The sequence below is a fragment of the Xyrauchen texanus genome, chromosome 11 (assembly GCF_025860055.1).
Source record: "Xyrauchen texanus isolate HMW12.3.18 chromosome 11, RBS_HiC_50CHRs, whole genome shotgun sequence".
NCBI lineage: Eukaryota > Metazoa > Chordata > Actinopteri > Cypriniformes > Catostomidae > Xyrauchen > Xyrauchen texanus.
The window spans coordinates 16,539,424-16,552,905 of record NC_068286.1 but is presented as its reverse complement, the minus strand read 5'-3'; the positions used below and the strand labels follow the sequence as shown (position 1 = coordinate 16,552,905).

The 13,482-nt window shown below is 39.9% G+C and overlaps 1 protein-coding gene across 1 annotated transcript in view; it reads right to left on the bottom strand.

Annotated features, from left to right (window-relative positions):
• Positions 1 to 30: 30 nt before the first annotated feature.
• The window catches only part of LOC127651798 (uncharacterized), a 35,171-nt gene continuing 21,719 nt past the window's right edge, over positions 31 to 13,482 (bottom strand). The window contains exons 6-9 of the mRNA XM_052137814.1: positions 8,357 to 9,318; positions 6,490 to 7,313; positions 5,554 to 5,757; positions 31 to 1,526 (exon numbers count right to left, since the gene is read on the bottom strand). Coding sequence (XP_051993774.1) covers positions 1,276 to 1,526; positions 5,554 to 5,757; positions 6,490 to 7,313; positions 8,357 to 9,318 — 2,241 coding nt within the window. The 3' untranslated portion in view covers positions 31 to 1,275. The remainder of the gene's footprint in view (positions 1,527 to 5,553; positions 5,758 to 6,489; positions 7,314 to 8,356; positions 9,319 to 13,482) is intronic.

Genomic DNA, 13,482 nt, shown 5'->3' with positions numbered 1-13,482 from the left:
TGGTGAGTGAGGCATAAATAAGACCAAGTGTACAATTACAAACGAAACGTTTTATTATAATTTCAGACAACTTAGAAAAACGCACAGACAACACAAAAACAAGCTTGTCTTGCCTACAATGTATATACACACTGTGCGGTGGCATTTTAGCGTGCAAATATTTACATTCAATATGTACATTTGAAATGAAAAAAAAAACAAAAAAAACACTTGCCACGTTACGTTTTAATAGTAATACCAATACTACTATTCATAGTAAGGATTATACTGTATATGTGTATATATGTACATTGCAATGGCCGAAAAGACAGATTACAAAACAGCAAAGAATATATCATTAAATAAAGTATAAGCTGAGGTGTTAGGTGTGGTTATCATGTGTCCCGAATACACAGTTAAAATGACAGCTTTGACATATAATACAAAACACAAGTCAAACTCATCTGCTCACACATCCACGTCCATCTCTAAAGAATCAGAACAGGTAGATGCTTCTGATTAACATCAGTGATGAAATATTGTCATGGGAAAAGATTAGCTCTTTTCATTAATGACTTCAATAGACTGAACTAATGATTACAAATGAATAAAAAGTACACAATAAGAAAATTATGTTGAATGTTGAAATGTTGGAATTCAAGTTGGCTTCAATTTTAGTGAGTAAAGATGGCAGATAAAAATGAACTTTGATGAGATTTAGTGTTCTCTGCACACTTTTTCTTATCCAATTCTTATTTCTTAAATATTTCTTAGAAATATTAGATTCTCCATATGTAGTAGAGATAGGTCACTACAGGTGTGAATGAGATTAATGTTTCACTCCCATCAAAGCACAAGTTACCCAGTTTGATTCTTTCTCAGTCTTGATCAAATTGAAGGAGATGTACGCAGACAAAGCTAAACAGAGACCGAAACCATTGAGACTTTCAACTGGTCAAAAAATGTTCATCTACTTTCAAACCATTGACAGAAAAGCTCATGCTGATTGTGCAGACAAAAATATTGTTTTCTTTTGTCATAGTCGTGGCATATAAGTACACAATACAAATTCTTGTGTGCATTCTGCTACCAAGAGTGGCTCTGTACCAAAGGTACCATTTTTATGTTTTATACACTGAACACATATAACATTACATCACATTAATTAAAGCCTTCTTTATATCATGTTTACCGTGTCTGTACCATGTAAATATTTTTTATTGAGCGCCTCCACACATTCCTTAAACGCCACCTGTTATTGAACAACCCTCCTTAGTAGCCTGCTGACAGGCTGCCTCAGCAGACAGACAGGATGGGTGGGCCCTGCCTCTGCTGGGTTTTCTTGAGCAGCTGGATACGGTTGTGACAGTAGAATTTAACAGCTCTCCAATCGCGATGATTAGTGACCAGCAGGGGGCAGAGCTCCAGACAGCGTTCACAGTCTGCTTTCGCAGGCACACGCAGCTCCATTATGTTACGCACTAGGTGCGACTCCACAGCTGCCCGCTCTGCCTCAGACCAAGGCCGTTTCAGCACACCACGTTTACCTGAAAGAGAGAGGACTATGTATGTTAATCATTATTACTGTGCAAACACTGCAGTGAGGCTCTCCTGCACTGCCCCATGCCCACACACACACAGGTTAATGAGCCAGCATTGTACCGAAGGTCTCAGGCCTATAACTCTGGCCTTATGGCACGTTATTGCAGACTGAACTTTACCTTGGTTGATTTCTTAAGATTTTCCCATGATGTCAAGCAAAGAGGCACTGAGTTAGAAGGTAGGCCTTCTATTTTCTGGAATTTCTGGAATTTTCCAAGCTGCTTATAAGCACAGTTAACTTAGTGTATATAAACATCTGACCCGGTGTGACACTCCGCTCAATAACCTGCTCGATGCACGTGCGCTCCGCTCAGCCGCTCACGGCCCAAGCGAACGCTCCGCTCCGCTCAAGTACCACTCACGCTCACCAGTAAAAAAGCGTTCACTCAAATCCCGCTCCGACATGAAATTTCTCTGTAGTATACTTGGTTCCAACCACGCACACTGGGGGTAGCTACATTGGCCAAATCAACTGCCCCTTTGCCCACTTGGGCTGAGGTGCCCCTCTGGGTGAAATATAGACTATAGGCCGACATTTATTAAATTATCAAATGATTAGTAATGTAAACATCTGAAATTATGGGATTGTATTGTTGTGTTTTTGTATATAAAATCTCGCAGTTTATTTTGGACTGGTTTACAACTGCTGTTAGATAATCAGATCAACCAGACCTTCCTTGTCATTTGTATTGAGTCAAAAATTTCTCTGTTAGCACATATGTCATCCACATCTTCAAATAATAACTTAAAAAATGTCTGTTCTAAATTACATTTATTTACTTAAACAAGTCATCAAACACACCTCTCTACAAGAGATAAAACATATGGGCATTGGCACGGAAACTCGCATTTACGCAAATTTGCGCTATTCAGTTTAAACTGGCCCCGAGTGATACAATCGACCCAGAAAACTACAATCTTTAAAACTTTAAAGGTTTTTTGAGTCCTTTATGGCAAAAATGAAAACATGGACTGGTACCAGGAAAAATATTGCAGGTAAAAGTGAAATGTATTATTGTTTTCAGTTGTCTCCATGCACCGAATAATTATACTGTAGATTTAATATATTAATAGGTTTCGGATTTAATGCTATCAGGTCTGTAAATTAAAATGAGCAATTTATCATCCTAATTATGTGTTCAGTTTTAAAGGGTGTATTCATATATCCAAAAATCAGCAGTGAATGTTTTTCTCTTTTTTTGCTTTATTAATATTCCCTACAATTTTATAAGTATGAATATATATGACTGTGGATATTTATATATCATGTACCCCCTTTGTTTTTCTTTGATATTTTTTAAAGCATTATAAAGTGAATCTGGACTTTATATGCATCACATGTCTTGTGCATGCACTCTTTATATGTACAGCAAGGTTTATCTGTCCTGCATAAAGTGAGATTTTGTCCAATATACTGTATATATGCAATGAAGTCATGTTTAATGATCCTAAAACAAATTAAACAAATTTAATTTACAAATTACACTGCCTTTGTTTAATTTTTTTTTTCTTCTAATGCACAATCATTTATAGCTTTTTTTTCTCTGTGCAAGCGATGTCGAAAGATGTTATCTGCAACCACTAAACTAGAATAATTTTTTTGCGTTTCACTTATCGTTAAGGTGTTTATTTGGCTTTGGGAAACTAACCAGCAGTTATGAGCCACTTTATCCTGAAGCAGAAATCGAAAGCTGGTCGATTAAGTGAGATAATTCTGCAATTAAATTCTCTATGTGAGAGCAGAAATCTTTCCTAATCAAATGATCAATTGTACGATAGAGGCATGAAATCAGAATGCGCCGCCTGCAAATTAAGACTGATCTGCAAGATCATGCATGTTTATTGGTTTTATGTGTAAGCCGGGATTCAAGGCAAAAAGCTTTGTCAATATACAGTATTATTAAACTTACATATTCAATTGAGGGTGCTCTAAAGTTCGCAACCCCGCAGAACCGGCATGTATCTAGCTGGCAGCTGCACTAACATGATGGCAAAACAACAAGATACATTACTTATCTATTAATTTATTATAGAATAGTAGTGTAGTCTACTAGCTCACCTTTTGCTGCACTACATCGCATAGCACATCCTCATGCTCTCTGGCAATGTGACGCGTACGATTCCAAAAGGAATATTTGCTAATTCTCACGGTCTCTCCACATTCCCTTTTGATTTCTTCGTTCTTAGCTTTGATTAATACTCGGCATTTATTGAGGTTATAAGGTTTGTAACTTCACTAAAACAATGTTAGAGCCAGAGGCGTTTCCAGCATTGAAGGACATCCGGGGCTTAGCCCAGACCATTTTATTTTCACACTAGCAACCACTTCTCTGTAGTCCAAAGCTGGTGAGAGGGTATTCTTTGAGTTTTGCTCTGGCTGGGCCTGTTTCTACAGTTCCTAAATCTTCCACCCTAGTACTATCCTCGACTAACTCATCCTCTCTCCTCCCTGAATCATCTGTGATGCAAAAGAACAGATACAGCACATAACTTATTGCAAATCAGCTTCAAACAACTAATTCATCAAGTGCTACATATGTCAAATTGTAGACCAATACCATTGAAGAAAATGTATTGGGAAGAGCAGATCAGTGGGATTGCCCTAAGATCTATCATGATTCTTAAATTTTCATGTACATTAACATAAAGTCATCACAAAAGAGTTATATTATGGTGAGTAAAGTGAAGTAAACATTTTTATATTTTTTGACATAAATAGTCAAAATGATGTATAAGATCCTAAGTTAAAGCAATACATGAATGACTTTAGTCTAAGTTCATTGTCACACCATGGCATCGAACTGTATATAATTCTCCATGTTCATCTGTCAAAATCCTTTCATTAGGATAAACAATGTTTCACTTTTAACTTTCTCTAAAGTAAAGTGACTGATTAATTGTTACCAGTTTCCATGCCTGATTCTGGCACATCTTTGCTACCCTCTACAAAACCATTTAATCAAATCAAAGTGTATATTTACTACAAACTAATATCACAAAACAAGTCACACATACATTTTATGCTAATGCTTATTGGTTATCCTTAGCGAAAACAACACCTGATAAACAAGAAAAGTATGCTTCGAACGGGCTCGAACAGCGGTCTCCAGCATGAGAGGCAGATGCGCTAACCACTAGGCTAGAGGCTACAACATGTAATGTCTGTCGGTAGTGGACGTCTTGAGGTTTAGCTTACTGTGGGTGAAAGCCAGCCAGATGATGATCTTTAGACTTTAAGGACAAAAACAAATGTGAATTCTTACCCACTGACTTCTTTTGGAAAAGCCTCGTTTGCTTCATTTTTGCTGTCTTTCCTGCTAACTCGCCACTAAGTAACGTAAGTTGATGTCAGCTCCTCCCCTACCTGCTGCATATTCAACAGAGAGGAAGAAACGGAGTCGCCTATAGGCTACCGACAGCAAAGGAACTTATTCTGTAGGCTAGATTATGCCTATGTCTATTTTTACGGGCTGTATGCAGTATGCAAAGCCAAAACACAATGAAATAAGGCAACTTATGATTTCGGGGGTTTACATAGGCTTTTGTCCGGTTTCATATTTGTCAGTCAACTTTTCAAAATTCATTCGGGGCTACACTCAAAACATTCGGGGCTGAAGCCCCGGCAAAATCGGCTGCCGCCGCCTCTGGTTAGAGCTCCATAACCTCAGGCCTATTGCTTATTTAGCAGATTCCCAAACCAGAATACAAGCGCATTCTGGATTGAGCAAGCTGCGTAGAGCGGCGTGAGAGAGCGGAGTGGAATCATGAAAAAGGCGCTCTCCGCTCATGTGGTATTATCACGTTTATGTAAACTTCTGACTTCAACTGTAATTAAATAACCCTGGTTTATCCATGCATGCATTGCACATTAACCATACATTACTGTCACCATCATGGCAGTGTTATCCTCATGCCCTGGAACTGAGGTGTAAGAAGGAATATTGTCACACTCTATGAGAGAGTCAAACTCACCAGGCTTGGGCTGTCCTGGGGCCCTTTTACGTCCTGATGAGAATGGGGAGCTGCTGCTCATCTTCTTTGGACGGGGAGATTTAATGTTGCTTGTGGTTTTCTTCATCATGATGGTGGTTGATGGAGAGGCTGCCTCTGGTTTCTCTTTACTCTGCTCAACATCAGACTCCTCTGACAGCGAGTCTGCAGAGTTCCCTGACAACACTGAAAAGGGCGGGAAGAGGTATTACTGCAAGTTACTACTAATTATGACTGATGTGTCCAATGCTGTTATTCATAAATTCTGAAATATCTCTGGGGATAATTAGATTTGGTCACTTTGTGCATTATTATTGATCAGACACCTTTCGAATGATAAAAAAGCAATGTGCAAATGCCGCCCAAGATGCATTAGAGACAGACAGCTATATTCAAGTCTAAATTGAATTGATAATTTTGGCCACATATGTAAACTGTACTACTCCAAAATGGCACTATGTCAGAATAGAGAAATTTTGGAATCCCACAATCCACACGTGAGTGAGCAATCATGGAAGAGACGGACCCACTTTATATTAAGTGGCCGTAACTACTATATTGTGTACATACACATTGTTTCATTGTAATTACATTTAAAGTACTTGCAACCCTAACCCAACCCTTACCCCAAAACCTAACTCTAACCCCTAATCCTAACCTTACTCCTAAACATACCTGTATCTCAAATGTTGGCATTTTGCAGAACAACCTGTAGTTACACAGTAATACATAGTCTTGTATGTATTTAATGCTGGCACATAGTAGTTAAGGCCACCTAATATAAAGTGTGACCAAAGAAACAAATTGATGGCGCAACTGTCAAACTCAAACACCAATTGCCCTGTGGGGCAAAGAAAGCATCCAACAGAAACTCTTTCAACAGTAAAAAATGTCAGCTCTTTCAACACACTCACTCACCATCTAACTCCAGACAGATATGATGCAAACTCATTCCTCGGAACAAGACGCCATCTCTCTCTCCACATAGCACCACCCGACCAATCAGCCCCATCAGCCCAGGGTCCTGTCCAATGGTTGCACAGCTTTGTGTCACATGATACTCTTTCTGAAGGAAGCTTTCCAATCGTTCTGTGGCAGCCCCATGCTGCCCCTTCTCCTCGCCTTCGCTTAAAAACAGCAGCTGTGTAAGTATCGCCACTTGCCTTCGTACACGGGTCTGCGTTAGAGCCCGTGGGTGCCGAGTACCACTGGAACGGGCCAGGCTGCGCAATAAGTCTGTTCCTCTCAGAGGAGTGGCTGGAGAATGGAACGGCCGGGCAAAGACGTAGGTATTCTGGGGATCGATGCCCACACCGGCACGTGTCTGCAGAAGCATCTCTAAACAGGCTTCAGAATGTGGTGGTAGGATGAGCGGCTGCACACGGCCACGCTTCCCCTGGACCCCGACACGAGGAAGATGGGGGAGGACCATCCGCTCAAAGGGAGAGAGTGAGGCCTCAAGTGGGGTGAGAGCCGGCAGGGCACCGTGCGGCACAGGGACGGGACACTGGGGTGTGACGCGAGCCTGGTACTCAGCGATGGTGAGTTTGGAGACTTCACATTCACGGCGACGGTTGTAGAGAATGAGAAGAGCCAGGCTGGAGTGACAGAGGAGGCGCCAACCCTCAGCCGACTCAGGTGAGCGTGAGAGAGAGATGAAGGCAGAGTGTTGTAGGCGCCGCAGGTACAACACCAGGGTAGAGAGGGAGGATAGAAGAGGGAGCATGTGGGGACGGCGCAAACTGAGAAAAGAGAAAAAGTAGAGGATTAGATAAATGATTTATTTTCTTAAATAGTCTGTTACAAAAGGTTTAGCGGTCCCCTACAATATGCTTTGCGTTCCCTCGCAATAGTTCAACTGGTATTTGTTGTAAAACCATATTAATATTTACCACAATTTACTGTAGTAAAACCATGATTTTTATTTCTATAGTTTTTGTTTTCCTGTATTATTGCATTATTATTTCCTGTAACTGTTGTAAGGAAAAGAAAGCTTTAGCCCTTATTCACAGCAGCTCCATCTTTGATTTTTGACAGGAATGACTGTGAGGGATAGACATAGTTTCTTCAATAGGTTGTTTAAAGTGTTTTTGGATCGTTTCGCAAACAAAACATTGAAAAAATATCTTTACAAGACATTTCAGGAGACAAAAAACTCCTGACAACATGCTTTTTGATAGTTTTATTCAGTGCACGTTATTGAAGAGACGGTAAGTCTATCTCATACAGCTTATAACCGTCAAAAATTATAGATGGCACTACTAAGAATAAGGTCTATAGCATTTTATCCCCTTTTCTCCCAATTTGGAATGCCCAATTCCCACTAATTAGTACAGTAGGTCCTCGTGGTGGTGCGGTTACTCACCTCAATCAAGTCTCAGTTTCCTCCGCTTCTGAGACGTCAATCCGCACATGTTATCACGTGGCTCGTTGTGCATGACACCGCAGAGGTCCTCCGTGATCCATGCACAACTTAACCACGCGCTCCATTGAGAGCAAGAACCAATAATCACAACCACGAGGAGGTTACCCCATGTGACTGTACCCTGCCTAGCAACTTGGCCAATTTGGTTGCTTAGGAGACCTGGCTGGAGTCACTCAGCACACCTAGGATTCGTACTCACGACTCCAGGGGTGGTAGTCAGTGTCAATACTCTCTGAGCTACCCAGGCCCCCTACAGCAAGGGAACATTAAACTTTTTGTGAGGGAACGCAAAATGATCAAGTTCTTAATGATTACTTCATAATACCAGAACAGTGTTCTAAACTCTGACATTAATCTAACCTTGATAAGTCTGTCTTATCCTCCGCACCACTTTCTTCCTCTCTACCTCCATTGTCCTCTCTCTCTTCTTTCAGTTGTTCTGACTCCACCTCATTCACCTGCTCCACAAACACTGGAGTGGGCACTTTCTCTTCTTTCATCTTCTCAAAAACATCAACGACCTCTCTCTCTTTTTTCACTCGGCGCCCTGCTTTCCTAGGGGGAGTCGTAGGAGTAGGTGGGCTCCTTTTTAACACAGATACCGGAACACCTCCCCTTCTGGGTGGGGTCATTGAAGGTGGGGCAGGACTTTTGCGAGTAGGGCTGGAGAGGGCAGGGCTTCTTCTGACTGGAGACATTGAAGGAGAGGGAGGAGACTGTGGTGCTTCCACCACCAAACCTGGCACAGGAATCTCTTGGGAATGCTTGCTGGAAGAAGATGATGATGGGAGGGAAGCCTGTAGACGAGGAGGATGGCCGGAGGAGTGTGCTTGCTCCAGAGCAGAATGCACGTCTGGCTGGTGGGCGTGGTGTTTGGCCAGATGACGTGGGAGAGATCGGAAGTGACGGCCACAGTAAACACAGCACTGTTTCTGTGCCATGGTGCTCTGTCCACGACCCACTGCCACACTGACAATATTAGCAGGAACTCCTGCAGGCGCCGGGCACTTAAACACAGGTCTGGAGGGAGCAGAGGGCTGCAGAGGGGAGGAGGGGAGGGAGTGCGGAAATGATGGAGGATGACTGGGTAGTTGCTGAGGTGGTTTTGTCTTAGCATGTGTGGCCAGGGAGGAGGGGCCTTTATGCTTCTTGCGGCGGTGAGGTGTTCGCATACGTGTCTGTCTATTGGCATCATCTGAGTCGTGGTCTGAGTCGCTGGGCTCGGAGTGAGAGAGAGGAGAGGAGGAAGGTGAGAGAGACCAGGACGGGGTGAGGTATTTCGACACAGAAAGAGAAAGTGGCACTGGAACAGACTCATCTTCCTGAGAGAGAGAGAAAAAAGCACACATTCATCTATAAGATTTATGTATCGTCTAGTAAGCATCACATTCTAATTATTGCGTACAAACATCTTATTGACATTTTTAAAAGATCAGAGAATGGCTCCAGCCATTGGCTCCTAAACTGAAACATTAATGGTGCTATATGTAATATTTTTACTGTAATAAATCATAAAATTACCATAATATGTCATTAGAGAATTAGGAAACATGCTAACTTGAAATACTTTCCATTCCAGGTCAGAATTTCTGTTTATGTTTTGGCCTGTGTGATCTGCCCACTGCCCACACACCAATAGTATTTTGACACTGCCGAGTTGCCAGATTTGAACAAGTTTGCAGGCAAACAACACTGCGTGCTGCAGCCATGGAAGCCAGCAAAGAAACTGGATCAGAGATAACAGATTCCACCTGAACTAAAAAGCCTCGCCATGTGTCTAAAAACAAACATATACCAGAGGTGTAGTAATACAAGGATAAATATTAGAGATGCCTTTGGAAGATGGAGACAGCTTAAAGCCCAGAAATCCTTTCAAACGGATGCTGAGTTGTCTAATTTGCATGTCAACCTTCTGGCAACCCGCATGAGCTTCATGTCTGGGGTGGGGCAGACAACTTAAAAATACAATATTTTTAATTTGGCCTGCAGTACCCATTTCTAACGCTTGTTATATCTTACATATAGCAACTTTAATGAGCCAAATGGCTGTTTTTAGTTGCAAAATTACAGAATTGCTCAATTTAGATTACTGTTCAGAAACAAGACAGAAAGCAGAAGAAAAGGAAAACAGCTGATAACCTATTAAACGGAGGTTTAATAAACCGTATACAGTATATAGTTGAGAAGATACATTTGCAGTCCCTTTTGACTCATGAATATTCAAACCCCTTTCATAATTTATACAAATATAAGAGATCAAATAAAATATTTTTTTAATTTAATATGGCTCTTCACAATCTACTTTACAGATAATTACATAAAATATAGAATGCATATAGTACTTTGTTGTCTTCTTGAGCATCAATGTATGTTTGCACCTTGTGTAATATTTGTGAACAAGTCCTTCAGTTGTCCTAAGTGTCAAACGCTTGATCTCATATTTATATATGAGACAGGACTTTTAATTATAAAGAATCCCAAAATACACATGGGACTCTTATTTTGAAATGTATGCACTCCCAGTAGTAAGCTCCCAGACGGCTGATTAGCTGAGAAAGTGAATCTGATTCAAACTGCTAACCTGAGTTCCTGAGTTCAAATCCTAAGTTCTTTTCAGGTGATTCATGAAAAAGATCCGGTCGCTTTGTTCACGACTCTCTCACGCCGAGTTTGTTGTTGTGTGTGGTGGAGCAAGCTTGTCAGAAACAGAATGGGTGAAAAGGAGCACGAGACACACCGGTGCATACTCAGTAACTAAGTTACTGAGATGTATTCAGTAACTCACAAGATAATATCTTACGAAAGCATTCGGGCATGCGATTTGTGAAACAGTTGTGATAATTTGATTGAAAGTATCAAGGAATAAATTCTGACTGAATAAACTTTTAGTTTTTCTCTATATGTTTATAGATTAATTAAAAGTGGAAAGCGATTAACAATACATAGGCAAAAAGGTGATTGAGAATAAAGGATGAAAAATATTTATTTGTTTGGCATGTAAGGCCAGCAGAGAAGGCTTTGCTGGCCCTGAGAATTCGACACTGCAACTCGACTGTCGCCAGTGACGGCTTGACTTTAAATTATAGTGGCAATAAATAATTTTTGGTCGCAATTGCGACCATTTTAGTTGCAGTCTGCAGCCCTGTCATAGTCACATATTTTCTAAATCAGGAATTTTGTAAATCACTGTGCTGCCATCCCCCGTGTATCTGTTTGTTTCTAGAGTTTGAGCCCTCTCGTGAAAATGTTTCTAATTTAATACAGTTTATTTTTTCATTATAAATTATATCAGCGAAACAGTTTGAGTGAACAATTTGTGCAAAACCTGATGATCCATTTTATCCCAGCATGATTTTTTTTGTACAACAGGAGTTAAAGCTGACGTTTGTAACTTTTACAATGTTGTACTTTCTTTTATCCCAGCTTAATATGCAGAGAGAGCTGTAAGCTATTATGATATTTTTCTCAAAAACTATAAAAACTGTGTACCTGTGGCACAATCAAAATTCCTCTGTTTTGGGCAACCTGCCTATCCCGGCCAAATAACATTTGACTCAACCAATGAGTTTGGGGAGGGACTATATGTTTGTTAGATCAGCATAAGAGGTATTCAGGAAGCTGTCTGAAAACAATTCCATTCAGTGGTGCAGTGATTATATACTTTAATAACATTAATGTCACAAATTTGCTTTTGAATTAATAACCTAGAAATTGTGTAATCTTAAATATTTTGTATTATGTCATAAATCCTTCAAATGCTCAATCAGACTCAAACTTTTGAACCCATGATGTATTTATGTTAGCTAATTTTACTGTTGTTTTGAGAGTCACCATCATTGTGCTTAAAAGAGCGTGTGTGCTGGGATGAAAATCTGAAGCATTAATAGCGTATCTCCATATCTACATCTAGTGTTGCTCAAAAGTAACAAATAAAACATGAAATGTAGGCTGTCATCCAATCAACTGTGCAGCGCAATCTGCATAAAGTGCACGTTTGTTTGCGTCATTCAACAAAAGTGTTAAAAGTCTTTTTAGCAAGTCAGGCCATCTTTGGAATGATCCCAGGGAGCTATTTTTCTATTTAATCAAGTGGCATGACAGTACAGCTCCTATCAACTTGAATGGGGAAAATCCGAAATGTCCAAAACGGTTGATCGAGATTCGATTCAAATCAGCAGTAAAATCTGACAACACATGTATCATAAATAGTGCTTCTTAACCTCAGATCACACTAAAAAACTAAATTGTCCTGGCTTGTATAGCTAATGTGCATGTATATTCTGGAGATGATTGACAGGCAATGTCTGTATCTAAAAGGTGATTGGCTCTTTTACCTTTAGGGCAGGACTTCCTTTCCTCATCCATTGACTGTTGGGCTTTACAATTTCTCCCATTCATTTAAATAGAAGTGACCCGTCTCTGCTAAATAGTCTCTAAAGTATTACGCTTCCTGAATTAATTTACGCAGCTGATCATTATGTGTGAATGTTTTGCAAAAATTGCGCTCATATGTTGACTAGCATAGTTTCGTTACATTTAGTTTAGCTTCCCATTATAATTACATAAAACATGCTGGGTGATTATGAGGAAAAATAACATCAAGAAGTTGATAGGCATGTGGGTGCGATGGAATTAATTTAAAATATACTCCCTATCTCTCACTGTTGTTCGTGTGACATTGATTACCCCCTGTTCTAAATCTTTAAAATGCTAAATGTCATTTTAACATGCGACAGGGAACATTTAAGAGATGTACAGCCGATGAGCATACACTCAACAAGTTACATCTTCCAGCAGAAAACACACACATCAAATAGTCTTCTTGGCAATGTATGTGCCAAGGTAAAAAAAATATATAGATAGATAGATAGATATTGTGTGAAATTGTACATTTTATTTTAGATTTAGTTTTAGATTTTAACCACATTTGACCGTTTTTTAAATGTACAAATTCCATATTGCCTATTCTATCCATATGATGTCATATTGCATTTATAATAATGATTCAACTAATTAGTGCTTAAAATTTCATGTTAGCTACGCATTTTAACACAAAATTAGAACCTATATTTTACCATTCCACATCTAACATTTAAGTGCTTGTATTATGTAAAAAGTACATAGTGTCATAGCTGTCTGAATCTGACCTGCAATGTCTGATTTTAATCCAGAGGTGTGGAAAAATGAAATTGTACAGTGACAGCAAAACACCTTACTGTACATTTTCACATGTCACTCAAAGAAATGGATCGGCTTCTTTCAGCTCATTGCACACACATTTTCATTTGGGCATTTTCCAACTTGTGCTGGCTGAAAGGACGAACTTAAAGAGAGGAACATGAAAGCAACATGAAATCCCTTTCGCAAACTATGTTAATTTAGGTGAAATGAGTGAAAGTGAAACTTGAGGTGGAGAATTTAAGGTGGAGACTTGTTTTTTATATCTGGAATTTATTGTCTTGTTAAAAGTGGCCGTTCCCTGAATT